The sequence below is a fragment of the Dysidea avara genome, chromosome 13 (assembly GCF_963678975.1).
Source record: "Dysidea avara chromosome 13, odDysAvar1.4, whole genome shotgun sequence".
Lineage (NCBI taxonomy): Eukaryota > Metazoa > Porifera > Demospongiae > Dictyoceratida > Dysideidae > Dysidea > Dysidea avara.
Window position 1 is genome coordinate 15,744,354 of NC_089284.1, and position 21,661 is coordinate 15,766,014.

A 21,661-nucleotide genomic window follows, 5' to 3' on the forward strand; every position below is an offset into this window, starting at 1 on the left:
TGTCTGACAATTGTACTACACTTGTATCTTCAGTTTGTTCGAACCTTGACCCTGACTCTAACCTCAGTAGGTGCCTTGACCTTTCACTAATTGTTTAGTAGGGCCTGTATCTTGCTTTTCAGACAGGTAATAAGTGGTCTCTTCTCTTCATGTAGCTCGTGTACTAGTGCATTGAACTCGTCAGCACGTAGCACACTGACCAGCCACTCTTTGTGTCTCACTTCTAGAACGACACCCAACCAGTGCCTTATACAGTTCATCACTTAGCTTATCATTACGCTTTAAACAACCTACACATATTTCCATTTGAAGGTCACATGCCATGGCCTTGTGTTCTTCTGTAACTTCCTTCTTGTAGGTTATGCAGACATTCATAGCTTCTCCACAATCCAATCTACCTTGATAAGACCTCCAAAGTTGTAGGAACTCAGTAGCACTTCTTCCTTAAACCCAGCTCCCTCATGCAAACCTCCAAAACACACACAGTGTATTCAGTGATTCAATATAAAATATGATCCTATAAGTAGATTTCAGCAGTAAAGTTCTGGTTGAACTAAGTGGCAAATTCTTGGTGGCTTTCTGCCCAACTCACTCCTGGTATCCTCACAAGAGCCTTCCATGCATGGTATCACGTGACTTCTCAACTTCTACAACATCACATCACACAGGAAAGCATGGTGCTTACAGACCAATTTTCAAGTTATTCCTGTGCATATGTAGTTTACCTTGTAGTCATGACAAAATATTTTTTTACATAAATAAATCAAATCTGTGTGCCAGATTGTAAGGTGATCAAGTTTTATATGTATTTGCAATTTTTGCAAAGTGTGGAAATTAAAACTATTGTGACGAATATGAACAAAACTTTGGTCACATGATATATCTGAAGAGTGACCAGTGATTTTGCTCATATGTAATGTGTGGCCTGGTGGGCAGTTCCATGGTCTATTTGGAGAAGGATCGCAGAGCTACATATATAACTACAGTAGCTATTGTGATAATTTGCTTTCTTCCTGATATAGTAACACACTACTGGTATGATTATCAGTTTCTTGGCCACATGACACACTAGTTGTCTTGATGAGTGCTACTGTACTTATTGAAATTAATGTACAAACTCAATTATGAATAATGTCGTATACTTCAAGTAATGTTTTATATGTATGCAGAATGATGATCTTGATCCTAGTGTGGATTGGTTTGATCACCTTGATCACCAGTCAACCTGTCCATAGTAAAGTGATCACCATCAACACTACTGGTAGTAGTGACAATACTACATGTTGTGTTGATGGAGAATGTGTGTGTACTTCACTATCCACTGCTTTACTCTATATGACCAGTAACACTGTAATCAGCATTACATCAGAATCAGTTACACTAGAAGATAACATCAAAATGGGATCAGGTGATCTAAACAACATTACAATAACTGGTAATGGTGCTACCATCATTTGTAACAATAGTGGGGGTATGTACTGTGAGTCATGTGATAATGTGGTCATTGAGGGGATCACATGGGACAGGTGTGGTGACCCTAATGGAACAAATATCGCAGGATTGACATTTAATATCACTAGTAATATTTCACTACTTTACTGTACCTTTCAGTATTCTGGAATAACAGCAGTTTACTTACGAGGTTTTACTGGAATACTTACAATACACCATACCAATTTTACATCAAATATTATTTATGAAATGAGGAGGGTTGTTGACTATGGTGCTTTGTTTATAGGAAACTCAAATGTTTCGGATGATCTGACTATTAACATTTCTGACAGTAAATTTGATAACAATATTTATTCAAATAGAGCTGGTATTATTTCTGTTGACATTAGTGGTCATTCACTTGTTGTTTGGATCAAAGATACTATTTTTTTATATAATAGTTGGGTTGCATGGTTTCAGAATCATTTATCTGTACTGAAGGAGATTCATCTGATAGGAATCAGTGTGGTCAATAATGGTAACGGCTTTGCTTTTTCTGGATCAGGATTGAATCGTTCAAATGAAAATGTTTTTTTTGTAGTTGAATCTTCTGTGTTCAGGAAAAACCTAGGTAATTGTCTTTTGTGGATAACTCCTGAAAACAGTGTGAGGGTAATGATAAACAATTCAAGTTTTACTAATAATGAATTTATTATTGAAATGGTTTTAACAGTTAATATGTCAATCAACCTTACTACAGTAAACATTACTAATAATACAGTTAATGGCTTACAATCATCAGATGCTGGGGTTGTTGCTATTTATAAGACATTTAGTTATGGAGATGTTGAAGTATACATGACAAATGTAATTTTTAAATCAAATGGAAACTTAAAATATCACAGTCCAGCTGTTACATTGAGGGTTGATTCATTTTTCTCACTACATATAACAGAATGTGAATTTATTGACAACAAGTCTTCTGGACATGGTGCAGCATTGCATGTTACTACTTCATCGTCTACCGGTGAAGTGAAAATTTGTAATACCTCCTTTGATAAAAATATTGCTGATGATAGTATAGCTTACTTTTATGTAATACCCTTTTCAAATCTTAAAGTACAAGTTAATAATTCAAACTTCACCAATAATATTGGTAGCTCTATGTACCTGTCATCAAGTATACTTCATTTAATAGATAATGTATTGTTTGAGAACAACACAGCTGATTATGGTGCTGCAGTGTATCTTGACCAGGGTGGTGTTGTTCTGATTGATAAACAAGCCACTGTTAGGTTTGTGAACAATATTGTTTCACACAATGGAGGAGCAATTTACATAAATATGATAATCCCTGATTGTGATAATGGTTTTGGTTACAGTTTCTCTGATAGTTCCAGTGTTGTGTTTATAAACAATTCAGCTGTACTAGTTGGTAACTCCTTATATTTTAACATTCCAAAATCCTGTAAAATAAAACCAACTTTACTGTCTATACCATGCCATTTCAAATATTATCAATTAGTTAACAAGACAAATGTATCTATTCAGTGTAATGCAAGCTACACTTCACTCAATGGTACTGGATCTCCTATAGTCACTTCACCACATGAACTGAGATTATATTTCCCAAACAGTGATGGTGTTAACATATCATCTAACTCTGATCACAACATTTACTACATAAAGAACAATATTCTTGGTCATGATGTGAAGTTTAATGGTGTTCTCCTTGACTTTTTTGAAAAGAAAGCGGCACCATCACTGTTTAACATAAAATGCATTGATTGTTCAAATGTACATGTCTCTCTACTGAGTGAACATATTTTGATTGACAATATCACAAGTCTTAGTGTTAAATTTATGGGAGCAAATGAAACAAATATTAATGTAACTTTAAATTTAAATTTAACTTCATACTCTCGGCCAAAGGTAAGTACTACACTTAAAGTAGAATTAGTACCTTGTAGTCATCATCCTGGAAATGTGTACAGCAAAGTGACTCAGACTTGTGTTTGTTACCATCATGATGTGGTGGAGTGTTATGACACTTACAATGAGATCAGAAGAGGTTACTGGTTTGGTAGTGTTGGAGGAACACCAACTACATCATTGTGTCCTAACCATTATTGTAAGTTTCGTAAGGAGACCAGACAAGGATACTTTGAATTACCAGAAACAGTTAATACTCAGTGCAAAAGAAACAGGTCAGGGACTGCTTGTGGAAATTGCAATTCAAACTGCACTCTAACATATGACTCTACTGACTGTATCAGTGTAGACCATTGTAGTACTGGAATGACAGTGTTAGTGGTAGTGTTGACCTGTTTGTATTGGATTGTAGTGGTAGTTGGTGTGTTTAGTTTAATGTACTTCAACTTTCAGATATCATCAGGATATGTGTATGGGATAATCTATTACTACAGTATGGTGGGTATCTTGTTGAGTGTTAACACAAACATTTCTGATGAAACATATCAGCTTGTTAGGATCTTGTCAAGCTTTGCAAACCTTACTCCAGAATTTCTTGGACAGCTTTGTTTTGTGACAGGATTAAGTGGAATAGACCAGTTGTTTATCCACTACTCTCATGCTGTTGCTGTTTCAATACTGACATTGGTAATTGTACTGGCAGCTAGATGTTCAGTGAGAATAACAGTACTTGTCAGTCGATGTATCATTCGTGTTATCTGTCTTCTCCTATTACTATCTTACACATCATTAACATCCACTTCACTACAGTTACTGAGGCCACTCAAGTTTACTGATGTTAATGAGGTATACACATATGCATCTCCACACATTGGATATTTCCATGGTCGTCATGCCATATATGGTATTGTGGCTGTGATCTGTGAATTGGTTGTAGGGATTGGTTTACCATTGTTGTTATTGCTGGAGCCTTTGTTAAGTAGGAAAATTAACTTCATCAAGATCAAACCATTACTGGATCAGTTTCAAGGGTGCTACAAGACCAAGTATCGCTGGTTTGCTGCTTATTATCTGATATGTCGTCAAGTGATCATGTTAATTGTATTTGTAGGTAACAGTAACTATTACAACATGTTGTTTTACCTACAGACAACTTTAGTTGTTATTGCATTGATCCACATGTGGGCTCAACCTTACAAAGACAAGATCTTAAACCTTTTTGATGGACTCCTACTAAACATCATGTCAGTTATTGCTAATATAAATATCTACACTTTGTTGCAGTCTGTTGCTCCTGGAATAACAATAGCTTTGTTGGTCCTTCCTCTATTCTTATGCTGCTTAGCTGGTATCAAGCTAGCAACTCATCGTTTTGTCAGATATTTCAAGAAATCTAATGAATACCAACCACTTGATGATCTTATTACTGCAAACCCTGCATGGTGTGTGTAGTGTGTGTGTGTGTGTGTGTGTGTATGTGTGTGTGCGCGCGCGTGTGTGTACATGCTTATTTTTGTTTATGCATTATTTTAGAAACAACACAGAAGGTGCAGCAAGGAGACATCCTGGCTACTTTCACTATCAAGAATCTCTTGTTGTACATAACAGTTAGTTTGACTATGTCACTGACTTGTGTGCATGCATGATTGACACATCCATAATATAATACATGTGACTGCGTGTATACAACTATAGCGTTGTGTGATTGTGTGTTTGTGTGTTGACTGTATATCAATAATAATAGTAATTCAGGTTCAAAGTTATGGAACTAACAAATTTGACAGTTCCACAAGAGATTGTCCCAGCTATATATTTGTTATCAACACCTTGCCTTGGCAAACTGGTTATATAATTACCTGTAACAACAGAGTGAAAACATAAATATTCTAAAATACTAAGAACTTAGACTAGATTCAGTGTTCGTGGAAGGGGTTACCAGGCAAACTTCTTTGCAAACCAGCTGAAAAGAAACATGCTACTCTGTGGAATGTACATGTTATATTATCAACTTTATTTTTGTGCTGATGCTTGAGGTATTTACAGACATTAACAGTTCATAGTTGTGTCTTGGGCCTTGCCAGTTATCTACAGTATTGCATCTGACTGATTAATTATAAGGAGCCTGATGAAATAAACATTGAAACTTTCTTTTCTGACACATTTCCCATCATCCCAGAAAGAGAGCTATCAATGGGCTGGGGTCAGTACTGTAAGCAGAGGTGCCCTTGCCCATGCAAGCAATGTCATATAGATTGAGCTCCTGTAGAGTTTTGAGATGGTATAGCATTTGTGGTACATATACTTAACTACTTATACATTGCACAGCAAAACTCATATACTTAACTACTTATACACTGCACAGCAAAACTCTTATACTGATACCGACTCTATGTATATTAAGACACACGGTAGTGCATGTGTCATGCGACCCAAGAAGCCAGCGTGCCACACCATGAGTATATTGACAGTACTGAAGAAAGAAAATGCAATTTTCATACCTTTGTAGCTCCGTGATCTCTCATCCGATTGAAACCAGTTTCACTGCAGAGGTGCCCGCCAGGTAGGCCACCACACATACCAAATTTGAAGAAAACTCCCCAGCCATTTCCAAGATATAAGTGGCCAAACTATTTCTTCATTTTTTCTTTGTCTTTTGGCAATCCATTCATTTATTTGGCTCTTCACATGCCTGTGAACCTTACTATCACCTTGAGTTGCATTTCCTGAGAGACTTGTGATGTTCAAACTTGTTTTTATTTTCTTGAAGTGATGATCTATTTCAATATCTATTACTTTGTGGCCTTTTATTTGAGACTCTACCCTGGCTACTGTCACAAGATGGGAGTATCGGAGTTTACTTGGCTTTGACAATGCTTGGTATTATAATTCTCTTTCACTTGTTTAATAAACCTCAAGATCAAAACTTTGTGACCTGGAGGAAATTCAAACGAGGACCCAGAACTAGTAGGTAAGAACTTGCTGTGCTTGCTAGGATCATGTGAAAATCGTTTCTCTACAAATGGTTCCATTGTTTTAACAGAATCTGCACCCATGTAAGCAATAGATTCTTCCGTGTCCAATCCTGATGCAAGAAAACATTTCTGTATATATCGTGGTAACTTTTCTTTAATCAATGATAGCAACTCTGGTGAAGAAACATCTGGCGAGGCAAAATCAGAATCTCTATGAGCAAAAAGTAAACAAAACGCCATTACAAATAAATTTTTAAAATGCTTACCACCACTGCATGGCCACTGAACTGGTGAGGGGTGAGGCTTTGGGTTAGCTATCACGCTATTGCTAGCTGCTCGCATTGCAGGTCCGATATCGGGTTTCAGTGTCCGACATAATTAACTGCTAAAATGTGTGTAGTGTGTTGTATGCGGTTGTCCCTGATAATGTGATACAGACTATTATAGTGTAGTACATGTGCTATGTAAGTAGTCGGGGTGGGGGGACAATACATTGATAGGTGCATTAATCTTCACTACATTTAATAGTGACCTTCACTAACTTATGACCTTTACAATATTCATTTCTGGTCAACGACATCAGTGTCCAACATTAAAATAATTTAGTGGCATATGATAATGTTTCCCCTTTAAGCAAGTATTTAAGTATTCATAAAACTCTAGTGTGTGTCGGATGATATTTTACATGTACCTATTTGTGTATGTACAGTTGTGGATCTTGACCTTGTACATGAACTATAATTGGACAGTCACCTTCACATTAGGATACTTTATAGTTGGTATCAAGGTGTCAATGTCTTCTATTAAAGCTTTAAGGAAAATGAAGTTGCATTTTGAAGCCAGTATGCTGCATGTGCATGGTTTGTAAACACTTCCAAAAGGATTAGAATATTCAGTGGTAGAAAAAAATAGTTACTCTGCCTGTGCATATACAGACAATTTTTATGCAGCATAGCACAGGTTACACTTCAAATTATATTCAGAGAATTGATACTGTTTTGGATACACTGCTATATAAAGGTTTATAGGTATGAGTAGAATACAATGATTACTTTTTATACGCATTATACCTGATATATACAGTATCACTATTACGCTGCATAAAAATTGAATGAAAAGAGACATGTGGCTCATGATATCATCACTGACAGTGGGTGTAAGCTTACATATGTTTGTGCTGGTAACATGGGACCTTCCTGTATGTGCATGTATCACAAGAAATACAGGAATAGACCCAGGAATCTCCAATTTAGTAAGAACCATGGCTACTATTTATTGTTTGAGGCCAAAATTACAAGGAAATACTTTTTGCATAACTTTTAGTGATTTATTGTACAACTTTAGTGAAAAGAGAAAAAATATTATCTTCCATACTATAAAATCACCAGTAACTGTCACCTCGGAACCTTCGTACATACTAAATGTCTCCATGTTTAGATCAGTAATGACTCTTAAAGATTTCAAATTTACTTGCAAAGACCTAAATTCTCAACAGTGAAGCACTATATGTGTCAGTATGTGAGTATAATATAATTATAGGGCTTCCGTGTTCACGGCATGTAATGGCCAACTAGAGTATCCAATATGCACATAAGAGAGAACAGGTGTCATGTTTAGGGTTCACTGGGGAAGCAAATGCCTAACTGTCCTCGTCTCACTGAGTGGTGTTGGGAACTTTTGGCTCGTGACCTCTCTCCATGAGACCTCCTGCAGGTTACTAGTCCATGCCCCAGGAGGATTTGCCTGCACAAAGCTCAATTAAGTGCCCGAGTGGTGCACACTCATCCCAGTAGTGGTTTGCTGGGCGGGAATAACTGTGTTTTGCTCGGCTGCCATAGGCTTTGCTTTTTGTGTGTGTGTGTGTGTATGTGTGCAGCATAGCCAAGTAGCTAGAGCACCAGCCTGGTATGTTTCCAGGCTTTATGCACAGTTGGTATTGTTGTTTTTCCTTCAGTTTTACTCCCATTACTCCAGTCTACCCAGCTGTTTAAATGGGGACTTGGGGAAGCAGCCAGCTCCACCCAGTTGCAAACCTGATGTTAAGCAAACATCAATCGTCCATGTCTCACACAGCAAGTGAAGGTCCAGGTGGGACTTTGGGTGCCCTCACCAGACATGTTACAACCTCTGTGGGTTACATATCCTACATTGACACATGTGCACCAGAGTAGTGCACAGGTGTCTCAATTCTTGTTCACTGGGTAGGCATGACCGTCTAGCATAGCAGCTGAAGGCTTTTGCTTTTGTATGTGTGCTTGAATGTCATTAACAATTATTGCTACATAAATTAAATTGAGTCGAAGGAGGTGTACTCATTTGTTAAGTGTTTCGAAGTCAGAAACTTCTTCACACTACGTACTTAAAAGTTGTCCATAAACTATGGTGCACTGGACTGTCTACAACTAGCTAGGCTTAATTCAACATTTTAACCAGCATTATTTATTGCTTAAAATATTATACAAGGATATCACTATAATATGGTATAGTGTTAACTATTCAGAGTGCAGCCATCAACAACAGGCTAGTTTTAAAAAGATATGGTTTCAAATGGGATCATTAGACATCACATATTTTTTCAAGCTAGCCTGGATGGTCGGACTCTTTCGACAGCTTGTCTGATTTGCATATATTTTTGTAATTGTATAAACAAGTTCTGGACTTCAACCATTAATTTATGGTACTTTCTTTTCATTTATCTTTTGTCTTACTTTTCTACAGGTGAATCAATAATTTTAACAACATCATTATATATTATAATGATTTGTTGCTACGTACTATGTTAGTGTAAATAGACTACACCAAGTAATAGTGGTATTATATGTTAGGGGTATAATAACATTACCAAATTGCAGGGCAATATCATATTCACAAATTAAGTTATGGGTTACCAAGTATATATACATGCAATCAGAAAGGCTATGCAAGACCCCTTTTCACAGATCCAGTCACATAGTGTAGAAGTTTGTTGCTACCATTGATATTTCTAAATGTTTATATTAAACATTACTTATACCACTGTAGCCATTTTCTCAGCTGCCACCCTTTGATATCACATCTTTTAGCCTGTTTTGATAGCTGCACTCTTGATCTTTTGTCACAGGTTAGCTGTTCTGGATTGCATATTGTACTTATGTATGTAAGTCAACACCTTAACTATCAAGTAGTTTGTATAGCTACCATGTCTTCAATGTGAATTATAATTGACTTCATAGAGTACATGTACACTTGCTAGATATGCTTAATTTTATGTTATACGTATAACTCTTTGATCCACCAGGTTTGCACTTTGACAGTTTAAGGTCTGCAAGAGAATTGAACTAGTCTATGTTAAAGTGGTTAAGGTGCATGGTAAGCATGACAATCAATCCTACCACACTGATATTGTTGAAACTGACTTTTAAACACAGGTTGACTACATATAGTAGCTGTTACATAATTCAGTTTACATCAGCCCCTACCAAAAGCTATTATTTATGACAGTTAGATCAACAGATTGATTAAAGTGCCAGGCATGATTACCCAGACACCACTAGGCCTCAGGGGCATAGGAGCACACACCATTTAGTTTGGCAGGACAAATGTAGTAACAACATCAGTGCAGTACAGCAATGGCAACATACATATTTAAATATTGAGATACTCTAGTAGAGCATTCATAAAAAAATTTTTTTATATTCTTGGAAAATGTTTCAGGATTTTCCATTTCCATTGGTTACTGTGGGGATAGACCCTCTAAATCACTGCATCATCAACAGATAGATCCCTGGGATTTATACATCTAGCTATGTTTGCATGCGTGGGCGCAGAGAAGGATAAATTTTAAATTCATTTTTGTCAGTGCATGTCATAGCTCCACTAGCTGTTTCCTGGGGGGATTACAACTTTTTCTATATAAGTAATTGGGCCATTGAAAATATAGAAGGAACTTAAGGGTGCTCTGTACCGTTCACTTATATGGCTTCCGTGAATTTTAATTGTTCTATAACTCACAAATGGGTTTAGCAAATGTTCTGTATTTTTTACTGGATATAAGCTAACACTAGTACACAGTTCAGTCCAAACCCAACTGCTAAATTTGCTTTAGAACATGAGTTACAGTTTTCCCTTTATACTAGAACTAGTCCTACAGTTTATATACAAGAGCCTTGATAGTTTTATGATGCTCTATATGCTAAACAGCACAAACCATTGTCCGTTTTTTTGTCTTTTAGCTTCTCAATCATCACATATTTATCTTTCGGGTTGACACTCCCACAAATCCATTTCTGTACTTCCACATTATTCATCATCTGAACTTGCTATTTCAAAATGACAAACACTCTTCTTTGGTAAAAGTATTAAAGTAGCTTGTGTGAAAATTTCATGTCTATTGGACTAAAAATGACGGAGTAGTTCTAATTTAAGTGAGAGGGTGTAGAATAGCAAGATGCGTGCACTTGTTGCTATGGGATACCTAATTTAGAGGTACTAAAGTACATCAACATGTCACAGACTAATTAAGTGACCATAATTTTCTTTTAGTGCAAAACAGACTATGTCTTGGGAAGCTGTGTACAAACTGTACAGAGCACCCTTAAAATGAAAATTACAATATCCCTAATATTTGTAAATTTAAGATACATCGTTACTTTTGTTTTATATGATGTTAAAAATCAATGGCCCAGATTTTCAAAAAAATACATAGGTAATTAATTACATATTTTAAATAATTTTGATATTCTAATTAATGTACACAGCAACGTAATTGTGTAATTTAACAAAAAAGCATTGTTCATCACCTCTGTACATGACATAAATATCAAAACTAGTATTTAATAATTGTTTGATTCACCCTATGGACCTTTTCCATTTTCCATTCCCCAATTAAGCATCACATGTACTGTTTGAAATCTCCTTTAAAATCCTCGCTACACCTCTGTAGTAGCTTTGCTACCAACGTGAAGCTGAGTAATGAATCAAACTCTCCAATTAAATTCTTAACACACTTTAAATCAGAATCTCAGAATACAGAAATATCCCAGCAACCTTGCTACTACACACGTCATTATCCCAGTAATGTGTAGGAGTTTACATATGCAACAGGTGAGGTATAGGTTTAGCTCAGGGAAGTAACTGGGCAGTGTCAGAAGGGCATTCCAGCTGAAATGCACATAAGCTTACAAGAGAGATCTGGGGGCATAAACTTTTGAAAATTTAGCTTCTTGAGACTGAACTCCTGACTGACAGTTTGCATTGCATTTTGTAAATTATGCTTACTGAATTAGAAGAAATAACAGCTATTAGCAAAATTAAAATACTTTCTTGATTTCTGCCTTGTATAAGTGCATGAACAGCTAGCAAAATAAAATAGACATTATAGGGGCAATTCATCTGTGCCTAACTAGGATATTGTAACAGAACAGTGTGCAAATCACCCATCAGGGAATTTTATAAATACCATGTATATAATTGTGGCTGGATTAGTGGAAAGGTATACCTTTTTCAAACACAAAATTTGACCGATTTTTTTAACTTTACACTTTTTAATCGTAGTATATTATCATCTGAAATTTTCTAAGAGTGTAGCTACAGTATCTGGCAGCATTTAGATGCAAAGAGCAACTTATTCAGTATAAGAAGTCAACAGTTATGACATTTTATTTGCTGTTATGTACAAAGCCAGTCACAGCATGCATACAATCATGCAGTACAGCACATGCCTACATATACAACATTAACAAGTGCACTGAATATCAGTGACTTCGGATAGGGTTTGTTACCATACATAGTTGGCTACAAAACTTTTTGTTGCAAATAGAAATTTTTGTAGTTAACTATCAGAGCAGAGTTATGCAGTGTTTCTACTATATACCGTCACTGTATTGACAATGCTGAAAAATTAACCATTTATAATCAAATTACGCTCCACATGTGCTTAAAGTTTCAACCAGCCATATGACAAACTGATAATTTATAGCTTTATTGAGCATGTATGTACAAATTACAATTGATGTGCATAAAGGCATGCCAGCAACTGGTGCTGACATCTAGTAACTGGAACCTCTCTTTTCCAGACCTCTATTATCCATTGTCCTGACAGCCTAGATTAGTCTATTGGTCATAACTAGATGAATGCTAAACAGCATCATGTGTGAGCCTTAAATTAGTCTGAGGCTTTAAGGCTTGCCAATGAAGTTTTGTTTAGATGAAAGCACAAGGAGGGAGCCTAAAAGGTTGCTGTATACCTGTTTGGTGGCTTGTTATTCTACTAATACTAAGGTTGATAATGTATTCTTACAGCTCAGGGGAATGACCATGAGTGATTTCCCTCTGCATAGCACCAACTGATAGCAATAACAACATTATATTTAAGCTAATAATAGCATGCATTTTTTAGTTATATATGACATTTCTGGATACAGACAGTAGAATGTACCAGACCGCCTGGATAAGAGAGGTTCCATTGTGATCACTACTTTGGTTGTAATACTAATAATAGCTATGCCATGCACATACTAATTAAGTTGATTAACAAAAGGTATTGCAGACATAACTATCACTGTGGAGACAACACCCACTTCAGTAGTGCACATATGCAGTGTTTCTATGCTTTGTCCTAATAAGGAAGTGCAGCTGTGGCCAATTGTCAGAATTATATACTATCCTATTGCAAAAGCAGCAATATGTTCTTAGAGTACATGATACGTAGTTGTATCACTGATGCAGTACTAATGTGTTAATATGAGCATTCATAGTTGAGTGACCAGATGCAGTTACATTAGTGTAACATTACATCTGCACAACTCAGTGGGTATAAAAGTGACATAGTGGCAGCATAAAAGCAATAAAGAAATTTGTTCAGAGTTAAACTGATGTGCAGGCTGCTCTCAATTTAGTTCATAAACTATATTTGTTCTTCAAAATGGATCTGATTGGACATTACTCTACAGATCACAAGCTCAGTAAAGTGTTGAATATTGACAACATGAGGTCACCTGGTCGTATTTCATTCAGTAAAAATGGCACATGGGCAGTAACTGACAGCTCCAAACACTGTGTCCACTTGTTTAATGGTGAAGATCAACTGGTTAAAACATTTGGTACCATTGGTAGTACAAATGGAGAATTTAACAATCCTAAAGGAGTAGTGTTTGATGGTGATGATCACTTGTATGTGGTGGATGGTAGCAACCACAGGGTACAAAAGTTTGACACCACTGGCAATTATCTACTCCAGTTCGGCAGTAAATCTGACAATGGAAAACTGAACAGTCCAACTGGTATTGCAGTCCATAATGATAAGGTCTATGTTGCTGACTCTGGTAACTCCATCATTTCAGTATTTAGACTTGATGGTGAATATTGCTTCTCATTTGGATCAGAAGAATTTGCTGGTCTACTACATGAGATGTCACTATTAATACTGATGATCATGTGTTGGTCTCCACTTGAAGTAATGAAGGTGTCCACAAGTTCACACTGGATGGTCAGTGTATTGGGAAGTTTGGTACAAAGAAACAATATTACAAAGTTCATTCAAGTTTTCCATATTGTCTTGCTACTTATTGCAATGGGTACACCCTTGTGGCCGAGTATTTTAACCATCAAATAACATTAGGATGGTGTTTTTGCGAGCAGCTTTGGATCAAAGGGGTCTAGTGCAGGACAGTTCACTTATATAGAAGGAATAGCTTTGAGTTCTGATGGAAATATTTACATCAGTGATAATGGCAACCACAGGATCCAAGTATACACACGAAACTAACTATATTGTTCTTCATTATTTACACTTGGTCATACGCATAGCAATGTGAGGGTCATTCCATGTCAAATCAACAAGGAATTTAGGGTCACCTCTCGGATTTTGACGAAACTTGGTGTGTTTGTAGTACCTGTGGTGCTTATCACTCATGCAAATTTTTAGCTCCATACATTCCATAGTTTCTGATTTATGACCTCAAATATTTTGAATATTTCATGAAAATTTGGTCTATCTCTGGTTACAAAATCAACTGCAATTTTATGCTGTGTAAATATTTTTAAACACAGTTTTCACTGATGGAAGACTGTTGATTGACCTTTCCAGTGATCCCTAAATTATGGGATATCTACTTAATTATGGTTCAAAAGTACTTCATTGAAAACTTTAATCCTTTATATTTTGAAAAATGCTGCTTGAAATTTTTCACATACTTTTGTGAATAATGATTGGGTCATAGTCTATGTTTGATAAAATTTTTGTGGTGGGACCACAATGGGCTCAAGAGATATAATGAATTATGTTGTGGTATGTGGAGGAATTTGCAGGCTATTATTGCTGTATTGGAGTGTACACCTCCAATAACCACTCACTGCCAAGTTTGTCTTACAGAGTGAAGGTGTCTAGGTACATTGAAACCTGTATTAATGACCACCTGTATTGAAAGACCATCCATAAGCTGCAGCTAATTTATACTTTAATTTGATCTTAATGTATAGCACCAAAGCATCAATCTTTTCTAGCAAATCCAAAAATGGTCCTTATTAGACAGGTTGACTATAAATGAGATCATCATGCGTCCATAAACACATTAATGGTGTACCATCTCTTCAGTTATACCTTATTTATTAAGTAAAATCTCGCCGTAGTGCACTTACATACATATCCCCACTCTACACTATTCAAGTTACATACATGGCTGCATAGGTACAACAGACCTCCTCAATAAGGATATCTGGGTACCTTGATAGCCTCATGACCTCACTTTGTAATTGTACGTACATTTTGGACCCAAGACAAGTCTGTGGTTTCTCAAAAATGAACACTTTATCAATGGTCCAGGGAATAGAATAGTTACACTGTACATAGTAGATGCATTACTTGTACCAAGAGTTTTTATATTATTAACATTTGCTTGCACCTCAATGCGTGATTTATAGTACTGTAATTACTAAAATTAATGGTTTTTCAAAGTATTTTGTGTTCACGTTTTTGAAGGTCAGTACAGGTAAATGTTCAACATGTTTACTTCCTATGTGAGTATGTGTATGAATTTATGACTTGATCTTCAAAGTGGTCGTGAATGTAAAGTAATGTAGTAATTAATTTCACACATTGAGGTACAATTAATGCATGTACGTATATGGCAAAACCCCTCCATTGTTAGGACCATAATAAAGTGCTCATATTACAGAAGCTACAGAAGTATCTTGGCCAAATGTACGTGCACCGCTATAGATTGGGAATACATGCAGTGTATAAACAGGTACCCTGGTTATCAAGGTATCCAGGTATCCCTTCTGAGGAGTTCTGTTGTATGTATCTATGCAGCCACATACGGAACTTAAATATGGCCAAATCCACTACAGTGGGATTCAACTTAATAAAGAAGATACTTGTGAAGAGATGGTACAACATTTACATGATGTTTAGGGACACATGGTGATCAGATCTATAATTTATAGTCAACCTGTCTAATGAGGACCATTTTTGGATTTGCTAGAAAGGGTTGATGCTTTTGTGCTATACATTAAAGAAGTATAATTTAACTGCAGTATATAGGTGGCCTTTCAATACAGGTGGTCACTAATACAGGTTGCAATGTACCTAGACACCTTCACTCTGTAAGACAAACTTGGCATAGCCTTGTTGTGAGTGGTTATTGGAGGTGTACACTCCAATACAGCAACAATAGCCTGCAAATTCCACCGCATACCACATCATAATTCATTATATCTCTTGAGCCCATTGTGGTCCCACCACAAAAATTTTAACAAACATAGGCTATGCCCCAATCATTATTCACAAAAGAATTTGAAAAATTTCAATCAGCATTTTTCAAAATATAAAGGATTAAAGTTTTCAATGAAGTACTTTTGAACCATAATTAAGTAGATATCCCATAATTTAGGGATCACTGGAAAGGTCAATCAACAGTTTTCCATCAGTGAAAAATGTCTTTAAAAATATTTACACAGAACAAAGTTGCAGTCAATTTTATAACTAGAGATGGACCAAATTTTCGTGAAATATTCAAAATATTTGAGGTCATAAATCAGAAACTATGGAATGTATGGAGCTAAAAATTTGCATGAGTGATAAGCACCACAGGTATTACAAACACACTAAGTTTTGTCAAAATCCGAGAGGTGACCCTAAATTCCTTGTTGATTTGACATGGAATGACCCATGAACTATATGTTAGTTATAATAGTACTATGTATCTTTTATACAATCATCATGTTTGTTTTCATAGCTTTGGTTATAGGTGTTTACTTCATGATTTTGTATGCCTTGACCATGTATATAATTCAATCATGGACCACAAGTTAACACATTCAACTCACACCCTGTATATTTTATTGCCCAATGTACAAAATTTGGTATAATTGATTTAGACTTTGCTAATTGCAATACATGACATGTAGATGCATGTACAACTGCTATTATTAGTATATGACTAGTTGGAACTGATGCATTTACACTTGCCACCTACAGATGGTGTGTACAGAAAGAAAGCAATTTCATTAATGCATGTGTGGCATCTTAATTCCCAATTACATAACTAGGTCCTTGTGGTATTGCCAAAAATTTTCACTCAACATATTTTAAAGATAATAGTACCTTGGCATTTCTAAATACCCTTCAATATATGCATCACAAAAGATATTTAGTAACTGGCAAGGCAAAAACACATTCAGTTTACACTACCACCTATCACAATCAAACTATGGTTCTATTTAACATCTATTTGACTATTTAAGGATGCATTAGCTCAAAATGTTAGCTACATAGTTGGCTTTAATGCTTTGGCTATAGAGCCATGATAGCTAGTGATGGAGTTTTATACCAACTCAGCCATCTAGCAAAACTGTAGTTAATTGACAGTCTGATGAGGTAACCGGCTATAGCATATTCAGCCACTGTACATCTGCTTATGTTAACATCTGTAATACCATGCAGGTACCTTCTGATGTGTATGATCCCATGTAGTGCATGGATTATGGTTTTGCAGATGTAGCTAATTGGATTAGTGTTGATCATCTGGCAGAAGTACCTGTCACAACAGCAATTTCACAAAACACATATTTGGCTTAAATAATTCATGTAAGAAGCAGAAGAATGTAGTGAAATACAAAACATAATGTACTAGTAGCTATACAGTAATCCAATTAGGTGTCAGTGTGCTTGTTAACAGGATGAAGTTATATATTTGGTGCTTGAAGTTAACAAAGTGTCATTAAGCTTAGAAGCATACTAACTGCATGTGATCTGTAAAAGCTGGAATCATTTGCTCAACATTTTTTAACCATGAATGTATCATAGTTTGACCACAGATACTGGATCACTTGACTTCTACATTTATAATACTCTTTGGCATATCTGGTTAGCTACCTATGTCCTTGTCCAGCTCAGCCCCTCCCCCTTTGTAAAAATCCTCTGAGTGCTGTAGCTCAACACCATTTAATGGGCTGCTGATGAATCTCTCAACAATAAAGCAAGAAAGAAATTTATTGTATAATGAAATTTTGTAGTAGTATTTTACCGTCTGGTATAGATTTAGTTTAACAATGGGTGAACCTGGAAAAAAATTGAAGAAAGCTAATTTTGGTATCTTTAGAAAGCAAATTATCATAGAACAACGTATCCAAAAGCCTCTTACGTCCAAATTTAGTTTTGGCACATCCGGCATTCTAAAGTCCAAACCAAAATGCAATATCTTCTTGCTCATAAAAACTGCATTGCAAAAATATTTATTGTGTGAATAAGAATTTGAAATAGGAATTTGGGTATAGGAAATTGAAATGACTTACAAATTTAAAATATCTAATTGTGACATTTCATTAACTATCTCCCCTGAAATTGCCACATACTGCAATGAAAGAACATGTATGGATTTGCAGTAGAAAGCTTGCATTTGCATCAAACAAACGATGTAAGTTCTTCAGTGCTGGCTGAGCCTGGCTCCAAACCTGTCATAATTTGTTGTAGCTTTGAACCATCTAGCTTCTATGATCAAGAGTCAGTTATACAAGTTACTTCCAAAGGATTATCTGTAGATGTATGCATGCACAACCAAGCTATGGTATAGTGTGCTGGTCTACCAGAGGAAGTTTTGGAGAATCAATTTTGCATATTTTCTAGCAAATCTGTTGTCTGTTATACAATAACAAATTAACCCAAACCCCTCCAACCTGCACATTGTGCTATATTGCAATCATCATCAACTCTGCAGTATAATATTATTGTAAATCATTTTAAAGCTTCCTCATTACCCTGTCAAGATGCTGAGAATATTGTATATAGAAACATTGCAAAGTTAAAATAGGATCCAGGGGCGGATCTAGGATTTATAAAGGGGGGGGGGGGGGGGCTAGCTCAAGGTACTAATCTCTTGGGTAGAGGTGCGCGAAGCATGCTGGAACTGGGGGGGGGGGGTTTGGGGGCATGCTCCCCCCCCCCCCCCCCCAGAAAAATTTTGAAAAATAGATGCTAAAATACTGCAATTTGGAGACATTTCCACATAAAATTAATAATATTTTCTGCCTGTAGATATTTTATATACTGCCTTTAGATTATAGGTATGGCTCTCTGAAGCATTTTGTTAATGGAAAAGTTTGGGTAGGTACAGACAACCAAGTACATGATGCACCCCTCTCACAATTGCACAACACTGAATAGGTGCATGTTAGAATAATAATGTTGAAAGTGGAAAATTGTGAATTTTAAACAATGCAAGATTGAATCTGAGAGCATTTTCAATGGAAATTGTGTACCTGAATTAAGTATTGCCATACATATTAACTACACAAGTAGATGAATGAAGCCCTTTAAACAGGCCAATGCACTTCATTGTATGTATAGGTGCAGGCAGATTTGGAAAAATTCCATAACAGAACCAACGACATGTTTCCAGTGAATGTTCTATTAGAGTAGTTAACTGACTGCTCTATTAGAGTATCTCAATCTTGTACACCTCCAATGCTGATCCGAGTCCTTGTTGCATAAACTTTAGCATAAATCCACTGATAATACCTTGGAAAGATGTTTATAAGGTGGTTTTATGAGTATTTGTATTATTAGGGATCATATAATTATGCTAAGACAAAATTTCATTATAAATTTATAATCCTCAGCATATTGATCAAGTAAAGCCTAAATATGAAGGAGGGGCTTCAGCCCCCAAAGTCCCTCCCTGGATCCGCCCCTGGGATCTGTTTGCCCAGCTATATAAATCACTAGTTATTCTCAAACTTTCAATTTCTGTATAAATATACATGTTCTGGTGTCATTGGCAGTAACATTTTTTATTCACTTTCTTCAGCTCCATATTTAAGTGCACATTAAATGATCATTTCCAGTACTCTGATACACAGCCTGGCCATAGTCTCTCAAATATTTGCTAATGAATTGACATTTCTTTCATTTGCAAGATAAGCTTCCTAATTTTTGAAAGCCTATACTGTTTTATCATGCTTGAGATACTCATAGCTTTTATTAATGGTCTGTGTTCATTTCTGTCAACACAGCTTTCTTCATATTTTCCAGTATTAATAGTATTGTACATTATTATTGGCAAAAATATCATGCGGTGAAGTTAATTGGAAGGTTGTATGTAAAGCCCTGCTGGAACCTGAGTACTGAAAGGTTGTTTTCACTTGCCAAATAAATTACCTAACAGAAAACACATTACAGAAATGTAATTATTTAATTAATGGAGAGAAATCTACTTAAACAGTGATTTGGCTGTGTGCACATATATATTATAGCATCCAGTGTGACAGTGTCTGTATAGAATTTTGTCCTTACAATGAGAAGGAAGAACAGCCATGTGGCCAATTGTCTGAATTAAATCAAAATTAAGCATTCTATGTCTAATTTTATTGCCCTATATATCACTGCCAGTAGCAACATGTTATGGAGTATATACTCGTGATAATTTCTAACTAATGTAATAATTACAAACTAAAGTGTAGTCATACGTGGGAGACCAGTAATGGTCTCCATTAGCATGCAGTGCAATATTACATCAGAGGCATAAAGGTCCATTTAGCAGCGTAATATTACATCACAGTTATAAGTGACATTCTGGTAGGTGGGCGACCAGTTAATGGTCTACCATTAGCATTGTAAGATTACATCACAACTCAGTGAGTATAAAAATGACACTGTGGCAGCATAAATATAATAAAGTTTGATATTAGCTAAATGTGCTAACTGCTCTCAATTTGTTTCATAAACAGCATCTTTCTTCTTCAAAATTAACCATGAAGGATCTAATTGGACATTACCCTACAGATCACAAGCTCAGTAAAGTGTTGAATATTGACAACATGAGGTCACCTGGTCATATTTCATTCAGTAAAAATGGCACATGGGCAGTAACTGACAGCTCCAAACACTGTGTCCACTTGTTTAATGCTGAAGATCAACTGGTTAAAACATTTGGTACCATTGGTAGTGCAAATGGAGAATTTAACAATCCTAAAGGAGTAGTGTTTGATGGTGATGATCACTTGTATGTGGTGGATGGTAGCAACCACAGGGTACAAAAGTTTGACACCACTGGCAATTATCTACTCCAGTTTGGCAGTAAATCTGACAATGGAAAACTGAACAGTCCAACTGGTATTGCGGTCCATAATGATAAGGTCTATGTTGCTGACTCTGGTAACTCCATCATTTCAGTATTTAGACTTGATGGTGAATATTGCTTCTCATTTGGATCAGAAGAATTTGCTGGTCTACTAGATGTCACTATTAATACAGATGATCACGTGTTGGTCTCCACTTGGAGTAATGAAGGTGTCCACAAGTTCACACTGGATGGTCAGTGTATTGGGAAGTTTGGCACAAGAGGATACTACAAAACTCCCTTGAGCTATCCATACAGTCTCGCTACTGATTCCAATGGGTACACTCTTGTGGCCGAGTATTATAATCATCGAGTATCAGTGTTTGACAAGGAAGGTGCTTTTGTGAGTAGCTTTGGATCAAAGGGGTCTAGTGCAGGACAGTTCAGTTATATAGAAGGAATAGCTTTGAGTTCTGATGGAAATATTTATGTCAGTGACAATGGCAACCACAGGATCCAAGTATATATACATGAAACTACAACTATACCATTCTCCACTATTTACTCTTGACTATGTACAACTATATGAACTACCTTCTATACAATCACCATGTTTCTTATCATGTGACACTATATGTATTATATTCTAACTTGTAACTTTAGGTATAAGTATTTGTGTTATCTGGTACGTCTTGATTCACAACTTATCAAATCATGACACCCTGTTTAATCAATGTAGAACTCTTGGTACATGACATGTAGATGGTAGTACATGTACAATGGCTATTATTA

The 21,661-nt window shown here is 36.1% G+C and overlaps 1 protein-coding gene across 3 annotated transcripts in view; it reads left to right on the forward strand.

Moving 5' to 3' along the window:
• Nucleotides 1-21,661, forward strand: part of LOC136242096 (uncharacterized) — a 59,955-nt gene that overhangs the window by 11,061 nt on the left and 27,233 nt on the right. The window contains exons 1-2 of one of the 3 annotated variants that reach the window (XM_066033481.1): nucleotides 1,455-4,805; nucleotides 4,897-5,035. In XM_066033481.1, the coding sequence (XP_065889553.1) occupies nucleotides 1,474-4,805; nucleotide 4,897 (3,333 nt within the window). In that variant the 5' untranslated portion in view covers nucleotides 1,455-1,473 and the 3' untranslated portion in view covers nucleotides 4,898-5,035. Of the gene's footprint in view, nucleotides 1-1,454; nucleotides 4,806-4,896; nucleotides 5,036-21,661 lie in introns of those variants that run through there. The other 2 variants (XR_010694474.1, XM_066033482.1) reach the window with 2 other exon arrangements.